We start from the raw sequence: 22672 nt of genomic DNA, 5'->3' as shown, positions 1-22672 counted from the left end.
TTTCTAAACTGAACCAATACTGAAACAAACCGTCCATGAACCCTCGTTTCACCTAGTCCGCCATTCAACCGGCCGCCTGCATGTTCCGGGCGTCGCAGATTCGCCACCCGGGGGTGTTTTAAACTATTTTTTCAGTGTTTTCCCGCGTCTTGGGCCTGTCGGGGCCTCGTAAGTCCTGCAGGTTGTTTACCTGTGGCTTAACCGGCATCGTGACACTCTCCAACTTGTTGCTCGGCCCACCTATTTCACCAAGATCGGTCGCTTGTTTTTCCACAACCACCTGCGAATGAATCGTTCGCGAACGCTCATTAATAAGTTATCTTAAATTCGACCAGTTTCGCGTTGCACTGTAGGTAGTCCCTGCAGGGCCGGGATCGATCCGCCATGCCACGCTGTTACATGGTAAAAAAACAGAGCAACAAGTATCAGTCCATAGTGAGGGACTGTTGGGACCAAAATAATTCTTCTTCAGGAGCGCCAGAGAGCCCCACCGAAGGCTGCGTGGCTCCCCTCTGCTACACCCCACTCACTAACCGTACAAGTAAGTGCGACCGGTTGGTCTTTCAACAAAAATATATGCTCCTGAAGATACAGGGTGTCCCACTAAGAGGTGCACAACCTTTAAGGGGACATTCCTCAAATAAAGATTAGGAAAAACCTTTAAGTAAACAGATATCCATGGTTTTGGACATATTCGATCTTCAAATTTTTTGACCAAAATCATTTTTTTTTTTTTTCTCTTAATATTTCAGGAATCTGTAACGATAACTTCACAAAATTTTATATAATGAATAATTAATTACATAATAGTAATGCAGATCGCATTTTAGTTTTCATTGTCGTAGAAGTGGGGGATCAGTCCCTTTCGTGAAGAGTAACTTCTACGCCTGTGACTTTTTAAAAATATTTATGCATAGTTTGTTAATAATTTTGTAAAATGTTGGTAGATATTGAAATTAGATAATTAGATTTTCAAGTCAATTGCACAATAACGATTGTAAACTTTTTACAAAAGAACATAAAGAAAATAATTTTAATTAATAGAATAATACGTAGAAAAACTAACTGGACGACATTAATAACAATAACAAAGAAAAAAATACAGAAACATGGTTTACCACTTTTACAGTAAGAACAAATAAAAAATAATATATACTTTAGGAACTTGTTTAGCAAAGCTGCAAGTGAAGTTGTAATAAACAGAGTGCGGTTATGTTTACTGTTTAATGTGATCACTAAGAAAACCAACGCTAACCGAAAATTTGCTGTTCATTTTTTAAAATATTCGTACTAATAACAATATTAGACTATGTTTACATATTTCTTATGTTTGATATACTATTTTTATATATCAGTCTCGTCCAGATTTTGTTTTCCTGCGTTAACCTATTAACTAAGGTACTTTTGAAAATTTCTAGTTCCTATAGTAAAAAATAGAGTGTTAATGAAGGCACAGAAAATGCAGAAAAATGTTTAAGAACATGCGGGAATGCCATTTTCTTATAAATTTTCAAATAAAAGAGGTTGTACATTGTACAAAATAATAAAATATATACAAGGTGTTAATTAAGTATGTACAACAAGTTCAACAGACGATTATTTGCGTGATTTTAAGACAAAAAGTTCATATAAACATTGTTGCGCAGATGCTTCGTTTTGAAGATACAGGGTTTGTAAAAAAAATGCTATTTCGTAAATATCTTAAACACACTTAACCTAATTTTGTTGTAATTTGGCAGTGTTATTTGTAGTGTTACAAAGAGCGGTACGAATATTTTTGAAAAATAAATGTACGCCACTGACTTTTTTGTAATTTCTATATATTTTTTGAATTAAGCAACTAAAAAGACAACTTTTTTGTCATTTGAATGTTTTTCGTATCTTAATTAATTTTTGGAAATTATCATTTTTTTATAATTTTTTATTAATAACATGTAACATCTAAATAACATAAAGTACAAATAACACTGCCAAATTACAACAAAATTGGGTAAAGGGTATTTAAGATATTTATGAAATAGCAATTTTTTTACAAAAGTTTAACACCCTGTAACTTCAAAACGTAGCATCTGCGGACCAATGTTTATATGAACTTTTTGTCTTAAAATCACTCAAATAATCGTCTGTTGAATTTATTGTACAAACTTAATTAACACTGTGTATTATAATGTATTAAAATTGTATTATGTATTCGCTTTTCCAATAACTTTTCATTTGAATCATATACAGTATGTAAAAGTAAAAAGATCAAATCCAAATAACTACCATATCCTCCCTCAATAATATATTATCTTATCAAGAATACGTTAAATTAATATATTCTTATCGTTATACTAAACAATACTTATCTAGCATATTTAGGTAAATACGCACAAGTTTACTAAGTCAAACGTAACTTTAGAAAAGTACAAAATAAATCAGGATACGATTAGGAAACAAAGATGTATTTGTAAACATTTATACACAAACGTATAAGGGCGTTGTCAATTTACTATACAGGGTGATTCAGGTTTAATCTGGGTAACTTCAGGAAGCGATAGAACAGGTTAAAATAATGTTAATTCATGATATAAACTTATTTCCTAAAGCGCATCGTTTTCGAGAGGGCGTTGAAATAGAATTTTTTCCCCGCTTTTCCTTCATAACTTTTGAACTACTCATCCGATTGAGGTGGAATTCGAAACACAAACACTCCTTATGATCTTACATAAGCTTCCTAAGTTTGAATCACCTACCCCTCTTTTGTGTGCTACCCTCCTCCTACATCATTTCAAAACTTCAAAAAAATTAAATAATTTCAATAAAACAGCTGCACGTCACTTTTTTCTCATTAATTTTGAAACTTTTTCGTCTCTTGTTTTTTTTTTCGTTATTTGGCCTAACCGCGTAAATTTCATTTAACGTTAAAAGTATTATTTCAAAAGTATTTTCAGTGCTAAGGAAAAGCAAAAAAAAATCTTACTTCAACGCCTTCTATCTCCGAAACGATGCGATTTAAGAAATAAGTGAATGAACATTATTTTAACATGTTCTATCGATTCCTGAAGATGTCCATATTATACCTGAATTATATTGTATTTAGATATATCAATAAAATAGAATCACAAACTGAAAAGTAAAAATGTTTCATATTTATGTTATTAGGATTTTATTCAAAATAACCGCAAGGTTTTAGAGCAGATAAAAAAACTGCAGAGCTAACGTCCAAAATTATGTAACAAAATGACAAACTTCATATAAATTGATCATAAATAAAGAAATCACGCAGGCGTTGTCCAATGGAAAATCGCGAACCCGAATATTTATTCAATTGGATGTCACAAAGAGATTTTATAAAATTTATGCTGAAATAGTACAAACATTTACATACATTATTCACATTGTTAATGAAGTAAAATTTGCTGCATAATGTATATAAAAATGTTCCCTTCCCTCATATTCTATCTCATTTTTAATATTTTAGATTACTTTTTCTCCTGCTCTAATTATCCAATGACACTAAATCACTTTGTAAGCATTTGTTATTAGGTTTAACCAACAATGTTAATCATATGTCAAATAAAAAGCAGTGTTTTCCTAGCCCTAATGTAAGAATATTTTTCATAGTGGCTCCTGAAGCTCTTGCTTTTAAGATGCAGCGTGTTAAACTTAAAAAAAGTAACAGTTACAGTTAAGTCAGTGAAGTTATGCATGGAGACTAGTGTGTTTTCAGGCAGAGAAATTTCACATGATTAGAAATTTCTAATATTTAAAGTGGCCCCTTTAAAAGCTGTGGACCTGATTTTTTTCTCCATATAATAGGGAGTTAAGTACCTAGAGAAAATGTAAAAACAAGTTATAAATTCAATATTTCCGTACAGAATTCAATTTTTTAAGCCGATTTCCATTTTAATCAAGTATTGGCACACGAAATTTTGATGTAATACCTAAATTTATTCAAAATATATTTTTTTAACTAACGCCCTGTACCTTAAAAATAGTTATTTTTGCTTCCTCTACAGATTTCTGGATTGAATTTGTGACACCCCGTATATTAGAATAACAAAAATTAGTTCTCCCTGCATACAATTCCGTCTACGCTCGGCGCAAGCATACACATTTCGGCGTTTTAAAATCCAAACATCAAAATCGCCCTTACTTCGCCCAACCACCCCAAGTTTCGGTAAATATTCAGCGACTGGGGTGCATACACCCCCTAATGAACGAGTGGCGTGTGCTAGGCACCTACACGCACACACACACAGACACACTAGCTCCAAACAGGCAGCACAGTATTCCCGTAAGACTTAGTCGGGTTTAGATGGTGACGAAACTACAAAAGCTTTTAGTGAACCAATTAATTCTAATGGCTCCGATAATTAATTTAAATTTATTGGGTTTGAGAGCGGAGGTCAAAATCGATACCGAATATGACGAGATTGGAAAAGTCACTTGCATATTTTTAAAATAAATGTGGTCTATCGCTATATTTATTGGGATTTGAAAATGGAGAATATAAGACAAATTTTGACTTGTCTTATTTCATACACCATTATTTAGATCAGTTATGCTGACGAAGCTACTCAAGCGAGTTCGGTTTGTTCGAAATTTTCGATTTTAAGTGTCCTCATAGAAAAAAGTCTAAGGGTGTTAGATATGGCGATCTGGGAGGCCACTCAATTAAACCTTTGTGTCCTATCCAGTGATTTGGAAAGTTCTGATTAAGAAAATCACGCACAGCTACGGTATAAGGTGATGCAACACCATCTTGCTGAAGAATGTCTTCAGAAAACGTCCGAAAAGCTTCGGAATGTTCGCTCGAAAGTGGAGTAAAGATTTTATTATTGCATGGAAGTGGAGGGAAACCTATTTAAAATCCATTTAACAAAGAATTTTATCCTAATTTTAAATTAAAATTGTTTTTTTCCCTCTCATACATACCTGGTTCATTATCATTTTAATATACGTTTTATACCTACATATTTTTTATATTATAGAAGAGACATTTTCTCTTGAAAATTTTTACTTTCAGTTTTACTGCTGTTTATGCCTGTTATGCCTTGGGTACTTACCTATACCTACATTGATTTTCAGTAAAACTGGTTTTACGTAAAAACAACTTTTACGTTTATTTTATTTGTCCTATCTAAAACAATAAAAACATTCTTTTTGACTATCGAATAAAATGATAATAAAAACATGGAAAACTAAAAATATACCACAAATGGTTAGATATTATCTTTTGAAACTGACCTATTTTACAGTCTGAAACTATAATACAGGAAAAATATTAAGTAAATTCGAACTGTAACAAAAATGAACTAATAAACTTGAAATTTGCATGCAGTATATAATATGCAGATATAATGGAGTGGCGGCAAATACATTTTTTTGCTTTGCTGAGGACAAGTGTTGAAATTTAAAAAAAAATCAGAAATATTTTTAATTTTTGTTTACTTATTATGTTTGGAAGAAAAAAATATTCTTGTAACATAACTATTCTCTTCCTCCAATTATGCATTATACTTGATATAAAAAGTGTAAAAAATTTCAAAATTTTCAAAAAGTCCCTTTGAGAATATTTCGAAAAATTAAATTGCATTCAAAACTTCAACGCCCCTTTTAGGAGAAAAATTGTAAGGCTTCCCACATTATTTTTATGGGTTTTTTATGCCCTCCACGTTTGTTGGTTCATTTTTGCTACACCCTGTATACATAGGCAGCTTTGCTACTTATTTATATCAATTTACACCTATCGATCTTAAATTGCTCATCTTGTAAGTTTACATTTACAAACATACAAAAAAATATGGAAAAAATATAACAAGAACAGATCAACTTTAGTCTTTGTGACCATCAAATACTGCAAACATTTTAATTGCCAAATAATTCCAAACCGTGTGTATCCAAGTAGAATGTAGGAAACTAGATATCGCAAAGGTTTCTTCCATTTATTACTTACAGCTGAACGAATATGCAGTGATTTTGCTAGACTTGCCCATTTTAATGAGATACTTTTAGATATTCGCTGACCCGAAATGCACTAGATAAAAGACCAGGAAAACCTAGTGCGCCGTTGTTTTCTAATGTGATTTCCTTATTTACAATTATGGCGCAATGATTCCCGTAAAATCTTTCGGCCTTTATCTCTACGGTATATTTAGCTATGGACGTTTATGGAGTAACTAGAAATATACTTTCAGAGCTATGAATTTTGAAAGTAAACACAGCAGTGATTCTACAACCTAGATGGGTTCAAATAATTTGGAACTGTCAACATAGAAAGAAATCTTTTATTTACCAAATACAATCAAATTAATTAATTAATTTAATTTCCTCAATTCGATACTTTCCTCATTGTATTTCATGTGATCTTAAGTAAATGATATTTTTCAAATTTTACTCAAGAAAGATTCACAAAGGCCTCAAAGAAAACCAAACAAAAGCCAAGTTATTACAACGAATTTTAAACACCCTATATACCCGCACTCCTTGTCGCAGGTATAATTGAAATATTAAAACCGATAACAATTCTAACTGAAAATAACCCGTCCGATTTATATTGATTCATGTCAGCTCACATGGCTCTGGACAAACACTGAAATTCTGAAATAATGAAAGTATAATCCTTTAATCGAACGAGCTTTCTATGCAATTGGATCCGTCGTACTCCTGTTGAAATTTGTGTACAATTCCAGTAAAGTTATTAATTTGGACGGGAAAATCAATAAACTGACAATCACTGCAATAAGTAATAAAGTTTTACCGGCGCTTCTCTGGGGCCCATTTATTATCTCCTGTAACAGCACGAATCGAACGGAACAAGTTTTGTACCTAGTTATTAAACATTAAATTTATATGCCGCCATCACCAACATTTCACGTTTTTGCAAACAATCCACTGTACTGTTACGTCAAATACTTGTAATGCAATTATAATTCTGTCACCATAACTGAGATATTAGTTAGGTCTTCGCATGTTCAGTTCTAGTTTCTCGACTAATTGCAAATGTTCTGGCTCGTAGCTAATCCGTTCTCGATGTACTAATTCGTGTAGGTTGGTTTTCTCTGAACTGGGACATCTAGAAATGGCAGAGTACCATTTTCCTTCCATCTCTACGATCCACTAATGTGGTTTGAAAATCCTTCCTTCCTGTTATTATACTCTTGGGGCCAGATAATGAATGTATCGTCAACGTATCTGAACCAACTCTTCGATTTTAAAGATGCTGACTCCAGAGCTTTCTTCTCAAAGGATTTCTTGTGGTTATTTGTCAAAGTTTGTCCATAAAACTGTTTCCTAAAGGAGAAGGTTCACTTAGTATACATCTTTGCCATGTCTATTGATTCTCATCCTTGTTTTTTGCGGTGGGTCGTCACTTCAAAACGCACTAGGACATCATTTGGATCTAGTTCAATTCTCATGAACTTGTCAATAAAGTTTCCAGCGTTTTCGACTAGAAATTTGGTGTGACATATACCGAGCAAGTACGTGGTCCACTCACTGTTGATAGAAGAGGTTGGCTTGTGGAGATTTGGAAAGTAAGAATTGGGGTCTTCTTGTATCACTCGAAATTGAAGACTTTTTGAAAACCGTGTCCTGTAGTAGGTTCTCCACCTTGAATATGTACTTTGTTGTATCCAAAATGGCATTTTCATTTCCTTTGTCAGACGTGAGTATGATAATATCTTCATTTGCCTTCAATTCATTGAATGCTTAGTCATTTTTGCTGGATAGATTCGGATTCTTGGGGGAAACGTCACCAGATGGTCTCCAGGGCGTTGATGATTTCCTCTTTAGGAATTTTCCTGGGCCCTATGGTATTTAAACACTGAGTTTGTGGTCAATTTGTGTACTAGGTCCCAAGAGTTTAATTTGCTTGAAGCTGGAACTGAGTTTCTGAAAAATTCTATCTATTTTCTTCTTATTACTTCCTGGTATCGACGTGTGGTTGGATGTAGGATTCACCCATCTTGTTGATTTGGCCGTGACGGACATAAAGAATGGCATTTGGCTTAACAGCATCTCTTTCGTCATCCTGTATTTCTCCACTTTCCTTGAGACCAAGTAGATTTCCTCTTGCTTAGCTTGGTTTGCAGGCTCTCGTGATAGTTGTCAATGGTTGAACAATTTGAGGGCGGATTGCTGCATCGTATAAACTTTCTGATTTTCCTTTATGTAATCAGTAATTTATTTCTGCAAAAACAATTCTATAAAACGACGATCCGATTGTTAAAAAAATATATAATACAGTGAATTGTCTCCATTTGGTAACTAGCAACTAATTTCGGGGATAAAGTATGCCCGGCTCCAGCAAATGACATTTTCCTCCCTAAACCAACCGCTTTGTATGCACATAATATTATCGTACTGTATTAAAAGGGCATTGTAATAAAAACAAGCAGCTTAATAATTCTTCTCTTTTTAAGTTTGCGTTATATTAAAGGCCACGAGGCCAAGTGTATAATGCCCCGAAACTTTTAAGCTCCGTAGGTACTATAATTTAACAATATTAAACAAGTAGCTTTCTAAGGAAAATGAAGGCACCTCGTTATCTTTATTACCGAAAGAATAGCGGACAGGATCCAAGTTCCACAATAACAAGAACGGCACAAACGACAATCTTACTTTCCTCCCTGTGGAAAATGTAATCTAATTTGCTAAACCCACTCAAAACTCCTGATGTTATATTTTAGTTGAGGTCTTGCAGTCTTCGTTCCGTTTAAGGGTTTTATTCAGATGATGTTGAGTACCGAGCTGAATCATATTGGGAAATTTAATAATTCCGTGTTTCTTTACTTTGGATCCTGTACAGATGCTGAAACAAACAAGTTTCTTCAATTGCTGTTTATGCCGAATGGAACATGAAGGCCGAATATTTATGCGAAAAGAGATACAGTGGTCTAATCGCCACAAAATATACAGGACGTTTTAAGCAAAGAGACACAAAAATATTTTGTTTCATGTCTTTCAAACGAGTTGATTAAATCTATTCAAATTTGGTACAGAGTTTCACCTTCTTCATGATACGAACATGACGGTAATGAGATCATTCAGAAACGAAGATCCGGGAATTTGTTATCTTTTTGTCAGCAGTACTTCTACGGCACTGAATTTACATTTGAAAGGAACTATTACCGCTTGTCAATAAGACAAATTTCGAGAAATATAACGTAGTTAATGTTGATCTGATTATTCACCTTATTAACACAGAGTTTCGAGGTACACTTTTCAAATTTCGTTGATTAACAAAAATCCAAGAAATAATACAGAGTTATTTAGCTAGAAAATTGTATCCGCATTCAAAATATAGCGTCGCAAGGATTGTCAATAATTATATTGAAACTAAAAAAATTTCAGTATTAAAAAATCCAATAAAGTTTCATCATTCCGTTCAAGCAGTGAGCAAGTTGACAACATCTTCCAGACCAGAAGGCCCTAATTGGAAGTAAAGTCATTAAAATTAATTTTATTAATTTCATTAAAAGTTTATTTTATAATCAACTGCGTTAAACTTTTAGGATAAGGTTTGTTTCAAGCCTGAAATGAAATATTTATGTGGATCATCATATAACACAATTTCATAATACTTGATATTTATTTTTGAACAAAATTATTTTTATTATTTTTACATTTTTTTGCAAACATCGAAACTTCATATTGTTTTAATGACACTCTAATAAATGTAACATTGTAATATTTTTAGACTGATTATAAAGACATATAATGCACCTAATTTTCGATGACACATCTCGATTATTATTGCAGATAGATAGTTCCGGTTTTTTTACAAATTTGGCCTATATCTAAGACAAATATTCTGTTAACTACAGGTTAACTTTTTTAAAAATGTTATTTTTACGTAGAAAACCCTGTACTAAACACTAAAAATGCATGTAATGGCATTATCCAAAACTATTACAAATTATCTACGTTTCCTTTTTTCCCTGAAATGTTGGTTTTTGCAAGGGTATATATCTGTTTTCCTGTACATGTAACTTCTTCCATGCAGAAGGGGGACTAATATTGCCGACTGCATGCATAAAACACAAAGCGATATTAAGACAGAGATATATTAATAAACTTGATTGATATCAGTGCGGTTGCCTCGACTGGTGCCTTTCGAACAGAGCTTTTCATATACATACAATGCCCAAAGAAAGTAAAACAAACTCATCTTGCTTTGTTTACTCCAAAAACCAATTTAGTCATGAGATACAAATATGATCTGTGACCCGATTATTCTGTCCGATTCCGATATCTGTTTTAAATTGAACATGTCCAAGCTTGATTTATTAGTTTAATATGTAGAGTATACGCTAATATGCAGCAATGGGTAGCAATCGTAGACACTGTAATTAAAAAAAAAAACTACATATTTCAATAGATGAAGGAAATAGGGGAAATCGGTTCAGTTGAAGCAGTCAGTTAATCGAAACAGTAGTAGTTAATTATAATTGAAAACCCAATATATTGCATATATAAACTTAGTTTTTACAGGGTCTTATAAGAATAGTCAATGTGGAGACCATTTCTATTCGACACAGAAAGATCCAACGCACACGACACCAAAATCACTCCGATCGGATCATACCTGCGCCCAGCGATCGCGACATTTGTTACACTGTGATTATACACCCCATGCAGTGTTACATTCTACATATTTTCCTAACATACCTACAGCACTACTGATTCCTGTCTAATTTGGTAATCCAAAGCCACTATGATACATTCACACAATCACGCATACAACTCGTTTGAAAACAAATATTTTTTTTACTAAAACTAAATTAACTATTAATTTGAATGTGTACGGAAAAATAATTGGCCACGTAGAAGATGTTTGGCTGTAGTGAAATATCGCAGGATATGGGTTCCTATGCGCGGGAATATAATAACAATCCGCCGAGAATTGCCTTCCATTTGTATCGAACTCACGTCCCCATTTTTGAGCTTACGGCAACAACTGCTCCTCTGAGAGGTGTCGCAGATAGATGGTTCGACAGTGGCGCTATATCGATTACGGATTTCTTAGAGGATTTACCAAACTTTCTGATTTCGTAGAGCGCCTTTAATACACCATATTTCTCCGGCAGCTATTATCGCCGAAAACTGAACTCCCAACTTCCAAGGGCTTATGCAAATACAGTTTTATGTAATGTGGTAATGCACTTTACACCGCCGTAAAGTATGCTACAGAATGGAGTAATAGAATTTAGTAGCGATTCGGAGGCTAATGAAGAAATAAACCCCGTGGATTTTCGCACATTTCGGAGCACTTTGTGTGTAGATCGCTTTAATATTTAACATTTAAACGCTCGAGACAAGAGGAGAGGGTTGGCAAAATAATTTGTGTGTACAAATGATTACGGAATTTCGCAACATATGCTAATTCCAGAAATAAAAGCTTTTACGAGAAAAAACAGAGGTGGATTGTTTGCTAAAATTTGTACCCAACATATGAAGCACAAGTGGAAGTGGGTACAAACAAATCAGTCAACATACTGCATTTTTATAAAGATATACAAATAGATTGATTTTTTTTTTCTTGGAAATGGTTGAGTTTAGAACACTCGTCATACAATTTTTTTTATTTATTTTAATGTACTCTATCGTCTATTAAAATTAAGGCAATCAAACTTGTAACACCCTGTAGATATTATATGTCCTCTTTTAAAGCCGGGTGCAAGCAAATCCTGGTCAATTATACAATTTCTCGAATTTGGTCTTTACATCTCGGTTGTTATAACAGATACAAAAAAATGTTTCTGTAATTCTTATACGACTTGTGTCGTAGAATACACAAATACACTGAAATTTTTTGCACCTAGATGAAGTACATTTTTTTGTGGAATTGTACGAAAATATTTTTTATAAGACATTATTTCCAGTGTAAGTTAATATATTTTTTATTTTTTTACCTACACTGCGACAAATTTGAAACAAATATTTCTACCTCTTATAATTTCAAAGAAAATGTCATTTATTTTCCAACCCATGCTAGGGTACATAACAAAGATGTCCTCGTTGAAAATTAAGACAACGCCATTAAACCACTCGCGGCATGTATTTGTTACCCAAAACGTCACGCACGCGAAATATGATTCTGTTTTCGGCGCATGATGTACAACCGTAAAAATCCAGCACATAAACGGTTTCATAAACACCAGAGGCGCGCGGTCCTCCCCTCCTACTTACACTGAGAGAAATATTAGTTTGCATTATCATTTCTGTTCATCCTAAACTAATATTTACACTTGAAGATTGAATTTGCTGCAAAATTTTCAAAATGCTAACCTGTCCCCATTTTATTTTAATTTTACGCACCTAGGGAAATATTATTTAGAAATGCTTTTATCAGAGCCGCCATTTTAATAATTTTACATTTAATAATTTTCTTATTTTTCTGCCTCCGAACAGAATAAGTCCACGCACTTATATAGTATAACGAATACCTAAGTATTTATAATTATTGTAATGTAATAAGAATAGAATCGATAACAAACACTTCATTCCAGTAAATACAACGACTATATGACATTAATTGTTGTTCGTTTAGTTACATTTCATTGATATGGACAAGCGAGTGTGGTTCGTTTCATTTTACCCAATTCAATAAATTTTAATCCAATCAATCTGTCACGGCCTTATGTTAAATTTACAAAAAATACCACCTGGAAATAAAAAATATGGTGATATAGAAAAAAAAATTCTAAGATAGTGTATTTTTCCTGTGGCGCATAAACGGCGAAGTTAACCTAAAAAATTCATAAAATTCAAAAAAACAGTTTTTCGCTAATAAAACAAACACTTGAACTCTAATCGAAAAAAGTTAAATGAGAAAGTTGTAGCTATTGAAAAAACTTATCGATTAGTATTTTCAAATAAATAGATTGCTATATTACTTTTCGAAATATATCGAAAAAACCGTCAAAGTACTTTCATGGTAAAAAAGGGTGATAACGATTTTATTCATTTTAAGTGTCCAAATATGACTGAAGAAAGTAAAAAATTTTAGGTCGGGTTTTTCTTGAATACATTTTTCGATTTTCATTTTTCGATAATGTCAAGATAATTCGCGTAAAAATGCCAATAATCGATTCCTGTAATAGACATTATCGATAAATGAAAATCGAAAAAGATATTCAAGAAAAACTCGACCAAAAAATTTTTACTTTTTTCAATATCATCTTTGGACACTTGAAATAAATAAAATCGTTATGACTCTTTTTTACCATGAAAGTACAACCCTTAAGGAAAAAAATTAGCCCTGATTCGTTTCTCCACGACTATTCGTCGAGCAAGAAGAGCCGATTTTCGAATAGACTTTTCTTTCGAAAAATCGATATAACTCGAAAAATTTTTAATATTTTTTAATATAAGAAAAATATACTTTTTTGCTTGCCGAGGGCTACATTTACAGCAAGTAACAAGTTTCAAAACCTTAATTTGCAAGAGATACAGCAAAAATAAAGAAAGTCGATTTTTGACTATTTTTTCAATATATCTCGAAAAGTAATCGAGCAATCGACATATTTAAAAATACGAATCGATAGGTTTTTTTAATAGCTATAACTTTCTCATTTAACTTTTTTCGATTGGAGTTCAAGTTGTATTTTTTATTAGCGAAAAACCGTTTTTTTGACATTTATGATTTTTTTAGGTTAACTTCGCCATTTATGCGCCACAGGAAAAATACACCATCTTTCTTAGAATTTTTTTTCCTATATCACCATATTTTTTGTTTTCAGGTGGTATTTTTTGTAGGCTCTTCTACCTATTGATTGGACTATTTGCTAGCAACTGATGAAGGCATATTAATACTAAAATAAACATGTTCTCATTTATTTTAATACACCTATAGCAATAATATTTATAGCATTAATATTAAAATGTCCTGAGATGTGTAAGGTTTCCTTTTCGTTTATTTAAACTAACTGCTTTCAAACTTAAATGTAAAGTTATAAAGTTATGCATTATTCTACATGAACTTTACATGTTTGTTTGATATTAGATAATAATTTTCTCAGTGTATTTACAACGCTCGGCGCAGCGCGGCGCGGCTCCCGCTTTGATAAACAAACCAAATGTGCAATAATTCCGGACAACTAATTCCGAATAGGCCATCGAAAAAGTACTGCGAACAAGAAAAAGGAAGTGGAGACGTCACGGCAGCGTAGAATTGGCTAGTCTTACGAAAGTGTGTTGGCATTTGCCCCGGTCGATTAAAGACACGGAGAAATTTCCGTTCAATTTACTTTCTTGTTGCGCCTCCGAGGATCGTGATTCGCCGGCGGCGCGATAGTGGCAACTATCCCTCGGGGAACAGTTACTTGATGGCCTCACGAAGCTGCGTGGCAGGTGATAAAAATTACACGCAGTTAACGGATGAGCGGATTAAACGGGATGGCACTGGCGCCTTCGCCATATTTAACAATTAAGCGTTTTAGTCTTGGTTGTACGATTCAAGAGAACCTTTAGAAAAAAAACTACTATATGACATAGTAAATGATAACTAGTGCCAAAATGGCGGTACACAACTATATTTGCCGTTTTCCATGAACAGTTTAATTTAAAATATATCTAGAAGCATATTCTCTGTTCGAAATATATTTAAATACGGCGGAATGATCAGAAGCGCAATGAAATCATTGCACAGAGTTTTTTTTTGAATGCCGTTCCTCCTCGCGCTAATTAAAAAAAATTGACAGAATTATAAATAAATGCATTTAATCATTTACTTCGTATAAAGCTCGCGCGTTTAAAAATAGACGTACGATGTTGGTATATTTTTACGCTTCATTAAAATCGTATTCCTGTAATCCGGATAAAACGAGTGTGGGCGAAACATCCATTGTTTAACAAGAAGTTTCCAATGACGAACACGAAATTCTGGCGATTTTGTAAATGGCATGACTCGTGGGAAAAACGACAGTAGGGCCGCTTAGTTTCTGCGAAACTGTATGAATTATTTTAGTACTGATTTTTAGTTAAGTGCAATGATTTTTTTATTTGAAAATATTAATTACACATAACGAACACTACAACAATTATAGTATGTAGTTTCAATCGGATTCTAGACAGACAGAGAATGTTACAGATGAATTATAGAAAAATAGTAAGTTATTTATTCGGAACCATTTGGCAAGCCTGAAATCCCTCCTAGTTATGTAACAAATATGACAAGATTTGTATTGTAGATATAATCTAATATAGTAACAATTGTTTACTTAAACATATAACATTTATATGCAAATATTTGTTTTTATAATTGTCATGTAAAGCTGTATAAGAACAAATATTAAACATTTTGAGTACCGCATTTACAAAATATATCAAAAGGTACTAATTTCATATTAAAAATAATAAATAATAAACATTAGAGATGCTTGGGCTCTATTCTGAATATATGAAACCAATTCAGAGTTGACTTTTTTTCTAATATGATTTAAATTTAACTATTATTGAGTAATTTTTTACTCAGACTTGGTTTATATTTTCTTTAAATTTTAATTTAGATATAATTGTATTAAAGTAATAAACTACTAATATGTGCCATAGTGGTTTCTATATAGACAGATCAGTTTTAGAGACAATGTTTTAGGTCTTGATTTAAGGAATTGGTGAACTGATCGGACGAATAGATTGCCATAACCTATATTGTACAAATACAAAATATATTGTTACAAATACGTAATTATAGATAACAATTTAATTCTCCGTTTATTTAACCAAATATTAATCGTAACCTAATCTATTGTCTTTAATTATTGTAATTATATCACTGTATTTAAATACAATTTTCACTAGAATAACCAGATAAACCGATACTTGTCCAACTCCAAAGCACACCATACGCCTTTGAAATATGTCCGCAAATAATTAAATTTGTCGAGCTACTTAACCCAATTAATTATACTACCGAAACGGCTTGTTTTCATCTTAGGGTTATAAATATTTGAAATGATATTATCCACTCGTCATATTATTCATGTTACTCGCAAAAAGATATCGTTTAATAATCTGTTTCTCTATTCATGACCACAAATCTCTTTTTTTTTCTTCTCAAGCAGAACACTGTTATCAAAAGTAATAATAGTACTTCTTGTTTTATCAAATCTTCATCTCAAAACTCAAAACAGAAATAATATTGGCAATTTAACATTTAAAAAACAAGCAGATACAGATCTTGTGCCACGTTATGTGCTTACGTTGTGTCATACCCTCTATGACTTTTATTTAATCCATCTCTGAAAATGTATAATCTTTATGGAAGAGAACTAAAATGTGCTCAGTTTTAAAGTGGGAAAACCATTTTGATGTGGTTAGTATGAATCGACGTGACTTCTAAAATTTTGAACCAGAATCAATTTTACTACAAAAACTTGAGTGACTTTAGTGACGAATTACTTATTTTTATGTTTACTTTTTCGGAGTTCCCTAGGGTTCGGACTTGGGTCCGCTACTCATTCTTCTATTCATTAAAGACCTTGACAGCATGCTAAATTGTGAGGGGCTGAAGCTGTTAAAATCTATACTTACATCTCTTCGATCAGTCAGGGCCTCAGTCTTCAGGAAAAGCTCAATAAACTTGTAATTTGGTCAATTAACAGATTACGAGTAGAACCTATTTCTATTGACCTAATTCTAATTCTAAATAGAGTGAAATTTGCGTTTTGGTATTATAACGAGTATCCACTGTTGTGTAAATTTTCAGTAACCGTTACTACTGGCCGTTCTTGGCATTGCCGGCCTAGCAACTTCATAAGACACGACAGTATTGCCAATGTAACTAATTCCAGTTTAATATTATATTTGTCGACCTTATTTAAAATTTATATTACATTTTGTATAAAATTTCACTCATGCTCGAAGATTTATACCTCTGTGTAGGTACTTAAGAAGAAAATAAGATTAATTCCTTACAATACCGAAATACATATTAGACCCGAATTGGAATATTTCTAGAGAAGGATGTAATTTTTTGAAAAAATTTACAGTCCCCTTTTTTTATATAACGAGCGTTCAAATAAAAACGTGGTCGAAGTTGGACGTAGGGAGTAGCTTATAGCGACCAACTTAACCTCATTTCTCAACGAGCTGTATAGCAGCTGTCAGTTTCAATAACGTTAATGACTATATAACTTTATTTTAAAGAATAATCGTGATAACAATAACAAACAATTAAAGGAGCTGCGGAAAGTGTCCCCCTCCTTGTTATAACAATAAATTAAAGCAGCTGCTGAAAGTGTCCCCCTCCTTGTTCCAAGCACTTTTCACACCTGTTCCTCAAAGAATTAAAGACATTTTCTAAGATGCTCGGGGTATTGTTAATTTCACGAATCTTGTCTATAAGTCGAGCCTGCAGATGGTTTAAATCAGGAATAGGCAGTTCAAAAATAGTGTTTTTAAGGTAAGGCCACAAAAAGAAATCACACGGCGTAATATCACATGACCTCGGTGGAAATTCATGTTCAGCATTGAGACTTATTAGTCGATTTTGGAAAACTTCCCTCAACATATTCATCGTCTCGCCTGCCGTATGTGCCCTTGCGCCATCTTGTTGAAAGTAAAAGTTTGTAATTTCGTTTTCTTCCAGCTGGTTAACAAAAGGAGCGATAATTTCTTCTCTATACCTTTGCGCAGTAAGAGTACCATTAAAAAAAATAGGTCCATAAATCCTCCTTCGATTGAGAGCACACCAAACTCCAATTTTTTGAGCGTGTAGAGGGCCCTCGACAAAAAAGTTATCTGGTTTTTCAGAAGACCACATTCTCATATTCTGTGAGTTTACGTAACCACTTAAATGAAACCAGGCTTCATCAGAAAAAAAGGTGATATTATGAAGTTCACCGTAGTTGTTTAAAAACCATTCACAAAATACAGCCCGTCGCGGAAAATCAACTTCATGAAGTTCTTGCTGACAAGTTAAACGATAGGAGAACAAACGCAAATCTTTTTTTAACACTGTGTGGCAGGTACCGACTGATACTCCCACCATTTGTGATAAAACACGTACAGAAGTTCTTGGCGCATTTTCCATTATTTGTTGGACATTTTCTTTTAATTCTTCAGTCCGCTTTTTAGGTCGGCCGCTTCCTTCTTTTCTTGTTACACTGCCCGTTTCACGAAAAACATTAACACAACGCTGAACTGCACTTTGAAAAATTTTGTACTCAACAACGCCGGGAAATTGATTTTGAAATTCTATGAAACATTCCTCAATAGAATACTTCCATATTCCATCAATCTTGCGTCCATTTCTAAAGTAGGACTCTATGATAAACACTTTTTGTTCTTGAGAAAACACCATTTTAAACGCTTTTTAAAACGAAAATATTCAAATTGATAGCGGCGATATAGCGCTTTGACAGATGACGTTTAAGTTCATTTGCTATACGCTACGCCCTACGTCCAAATTTTCAGAACCAACTTGACCACGTTTTTATTTGAACGCTCGTTACATATAATGGTCTCATGAAATACAACATTCTGTAAATACCGTAACCTATCCTGAGGTAACTGAAATGAATTGAAATTCCGAAATAATGTCAATGTATTCTTATACAACTAGTTTGCAGCTTGTTGCGGCTGAAGCCTTCGACTGTTGCTCCATTGTTACCCCGCCTCCTCTGTTCGACCCCACGAAACTTAGACTCAGTTGGCCATATTGAAAGCAACAAGTAAGGACTTAGGTCTCTGTTGTTTCACGGGAATTTACAGATTATACAGGATGCTAGGCTTTAATTAGGATTACTAATGCCTTCTTGGTGACCTTAGGGAAGAAGATGTTTGAACGAGCTCAATGGTAATCCTCGAACAATACCTCCAGGTTTGCTGCCATGTCAAACTGTCCTTTAAAAATATGCCCGCCCTTTTGTCACAACTTAACTCCGGCCTTTGTCGAGTTGGAATGGTGGACGGCAGAACATCAGCCCTCGGAAAGGGTAGCATCAAGTCAATTTTGAGCAATAATTATAAAACATAAAAATTGAATTCAGTTTTCAAAATCTCGATTTTCAAAAAACAATTACACAAAAAGAAATTCGAATGCGAAGGTGTAAACTCCTATAGTGCTACTCATTTTGTTATCAATAATCGATAAAACACACTCTTAGTCAAAATTTGACTCCCAATATTTAAGGGTGGCCATTTTAATTAATAGAATATCAGGCACACGAGAAAGTCCAAACCCAAAGATCTGACATATCATTTCCGACGTGTTTTGATGAACTGAAAACAGTGCCGCAGTTAGAATTTATTCTCGACGGCACAGTATCATGTAAAATCTATATCTAAGGTGAAAACGGACCCAAAAATCGCACAATTTATCCAAAAAAGGAGTTGTTATTTGTAAATTTGGATATTAAATTAACCTAGTGTCTAATTTGTAAGTGCTTTAAAGTTAAAGAATTGAGCATTTCGCAATTTATTTTTTAAAAGCAACAGAGCGTGCGGCGATATTTCCTTTAAAAAACCCTCTGTCATGGTACACTAATAAATACCGAACAACTTTGAATGTCTAAAGAGTTAAAAACAAATCTTGAAACTTCGGCATAAACCTTGCAACTTAACGAGTTTAGTTCGAAAACTTCCGTGACAAAAACAAGAAAAATAGCCCCCAGTAAATCATAACATTAATACGTCCGGCAAAGTTGGGCAATTTAACCTATGGTAATAAATCTCTCCGCTCTGAAATTCTTAAACTGTCCTCATAATTTGCCGGGTGAGGCTAATTGTGAAACGAAATACGAGTCTGGTGATTAAGCGTAAAATAAACGCAGCCTCGAAAATGCGATAATACGTAGATGTGTCTCCAGAAATCAAAACTGTTTGACTGAAGTTTTCTGATTTGGTCTTTCCATCGCCTTCAAGTTATGACAATTTGATTAGTGAAACGTGTTTCAAGCCTTGAAGCCTATAAGCTGCCGAACTCGGTGATTAGTCAAATTCAGTGCTTGCTTAGTGCGGGAAGCGAAGGAAGCGGAAGCACCAAAGATTATGAAAATTCATTAAAGGTTCGGAGAGTGTGTAGCTGAGACTGTGCGCAAATTACGTGGAGTTTCCTGTAGAATGAAACACTGTGAAAAGATTTAGTTGCCAAATCTGAACAAAAATTAAAATTTAAATATAACCACATGAATAACAACGATCACTAATTATATTATTATCGGTATTACGCATTATGATTACGTAAAATTAATATAATAACCGCAGGGCTGATTTAAATGGAACGTGTGGAATTCGTTGGGAATTTGTACGATAATTAAACAACAGCAATAGGAATAAATTTTCTAATGAGGATTGTGCAGGTGGCCTTTTGATGAAAACATTAATTGAATGGTGAATAAATTGGCACAAATATAATAAAATTACCTGGAATGTGTAGCACTCGATACTTGTAGTACCTGCAAAATGATCATTTTCCAGTTTAATTGGATCACTTGTTACACGGCAATATTGGATCATTCCCAATTTATGGCATATTACGAAAGTTATATGTACCTTGTTGCTATTCAAAATGAAACAATTTAATGTTGCAGTTACGGAAGATCCAGTCGCGGTTGGGTTGCGTTTAGGACTATGCACATTTGCCAATAAGTTAATTACTAATTTTTTAATATTAAAACTCGAGTTTAAAAAATCGTTCCTTGTACATACAAATATTCAATTCTATTTGCAATACAAAATTTACTTAGTTATAGTTTAGTATAATCAACTGGTACAGTCTTTCCGATCTCAATTGAAGACCCAAGAGGTTGGCAGTATGTACCAGGCTCGGTCGATGACACAGCAACACGTCATTGAAATATTTGAAAAACTTGTTCCCATATTTGTTTAGCCATACCCATATACAGGTCTGGTCGCCCAGTTGCAGAATGAATGCGCAGGCAAACGCGGCACAAACACAGCCACATTTGGCGACCTGGTCATAAATTCAGTTGTCAACAAATGGCCTAGCAGTGCAGTGCAGCAATGCGGAATTTGGTGTGATTCAGGAAATTTTAATTTATTATAGGCACCTTCTATTAATCATTCATATTACAATTGCAATTAAATTTAAATTAAGAAGAGTTTTTCAAATATAATTTTGTCGTAAAATGATTCAAAATTAAAATTATTTTCAAGCATATCCTCGAAATTCTTTAAACAATTTTTTGTATCTGATGATGAAAATCTGTCTTAATCCTCTGCATATCACCAGGACAGCATGATCCTGATGAAGCTTTTTCGATATATGCTGGCCTTCTAGATGTACTTTTTTAACCAAGAGTATGATCCAGTTGGTAAAATCATGGCCTACTGCGATTTTTTAAGCAACTTTTAGCAAAATCATAATTTTATTCAATGATAATATTTTGTCTGCTTTAGAGCATCTTTTCTTATTTAATGTGCCTCAAAATAGGACGATTTTTCAAAAATAAAGCCTTTTACGTCCTGAATTTTAAAAAAGACTTGTTTGCATACAAAAGACACTCGTTTTGGGGCTTAATAGATGTTATATACAGCCTCCCAAAAACAGTCTTCCAGTCTCCCAAAAATAGTCTCTCAAAAACAGTCTCCCAAAAATAGTCTCTCAAAAACAGTCTCCCAAAAACAGTCTGCCAGAAACAGTCTCCCAAAAACTAAACAGTCTCCCAAAAACTAAATATTTATATATTATATCTGTCCATCTGTCTTTTTTCCTATTAATTTAACATTCACATACACTATTCCTACAGTACTCAAAAAATATCTAAATAAGTAGTACCTTTACACAGTGCATATCTAGTAATTTAAATATGTGAATGAACTACTAGTACTAGTACTACTCGTATATGAATAGACAATGTTATGGTTTTACACGTTCATGACTAAAATAACAGTTCATTGTAAACATTTAATTAATACATAACACCATATTTAGAAAAAAATTGCAAAATAATAAGGTGTCAACAACATCACTACTCTTCATGCATCATCCAAAATTGATTAAAATAAGGAAATTTTATAAGTAAAACATCGATACCCACTTAAGTTTATAATTAAATTCCCCCGTCAGTAGGGCAAAGTAACTTTAATAAAATTAGTAGTGTGTTTCTAAGGAACATGTTTGCCTTGGATATTATTGGTTTTGTCGAGGGATAAACTGATTACTGTCACTTTAACGATGTTATGTCAGTTTACCGTCGAGAAATGGATCAATTAGTCTCAGTTGGAACAATTCCTATAAGACAATATTAGTCTTTTTTATCGGACGTCAAAATATCACATACGGTATAAAAATACTAGAACGGCCGGTGTTTTTATTAAAAACAACCGGAAGTTTAAAAATAGAAGTTAGTCCGCTTATAACATAAGTGAAAAAGTATAAAAACAAAATTGCAATACATTTTTAATAAATTCAATAACAAAACAATTTACAAAAAATTGATTAAATAAATTTTCAGTATTCTTAACAAATAACTAAATAACTTTAGTAGGTACATATTTAAAATCCGATCAACTGTCTACTAAGTCAAGTTCATTGTGGTTATTTGCACGGTATGGGCGTGGATATATCTTGCAGCGACTGCAAATTGGTTCACATTATTTTATTTCAAAATGCCTTAATAAAACCAAGAATTAGCAAATATTGTATTAATGTACGAGGAGATGATTTAAATATGACTTCTGGCTTGCACTAGAATCATTACCTCCAAAGATAACAACT

General features: G+C 33.2%; 1 protein-coding gene across 1 annotated transcript in view; it reads left to right on the top strand.

Moving 5' to 3' along the window:
• The first annotated feature begins 384 nt into the window (after positions 1-384).
• Positions 385-22672, top strand: part of LOC108909827 (transcriptional repressor scratch 1) — a 32283-nt gene continuing 9995 nt past the window's right edge. Inside the window, exon 1 of the mRNA XM_018714255.1 lies at positions 385-541. Coding sequence (XP_018569771.1) covers positions 385-541 — 157 coding nt within the window. The remainder of the gene's footprint in view (positions 542-22672) is intronic.

This window comes from Anoplophora glabripennis, unplaced genomic scaffold (genome assembly GCF_000390285.2).
Source record: "Anoplophora glabripennis isolate ALB-LARVAE unplaced genomic scaffold, Agla_2.0 scaffold28, whole genome shotgun sequence".
Taxonomy (NCBI): Eukaryota; Metazoa; Arthropoda; class Insecta; order Coleoptera; family Cerambycidae; genus Anoplophora; species Anoplophora glabripennis.
The sequence above is the reverse complement of the archived record's forward strand: the minus strand, read 5'-3'. Positions and strand labels throughout refer to the sequence as shown.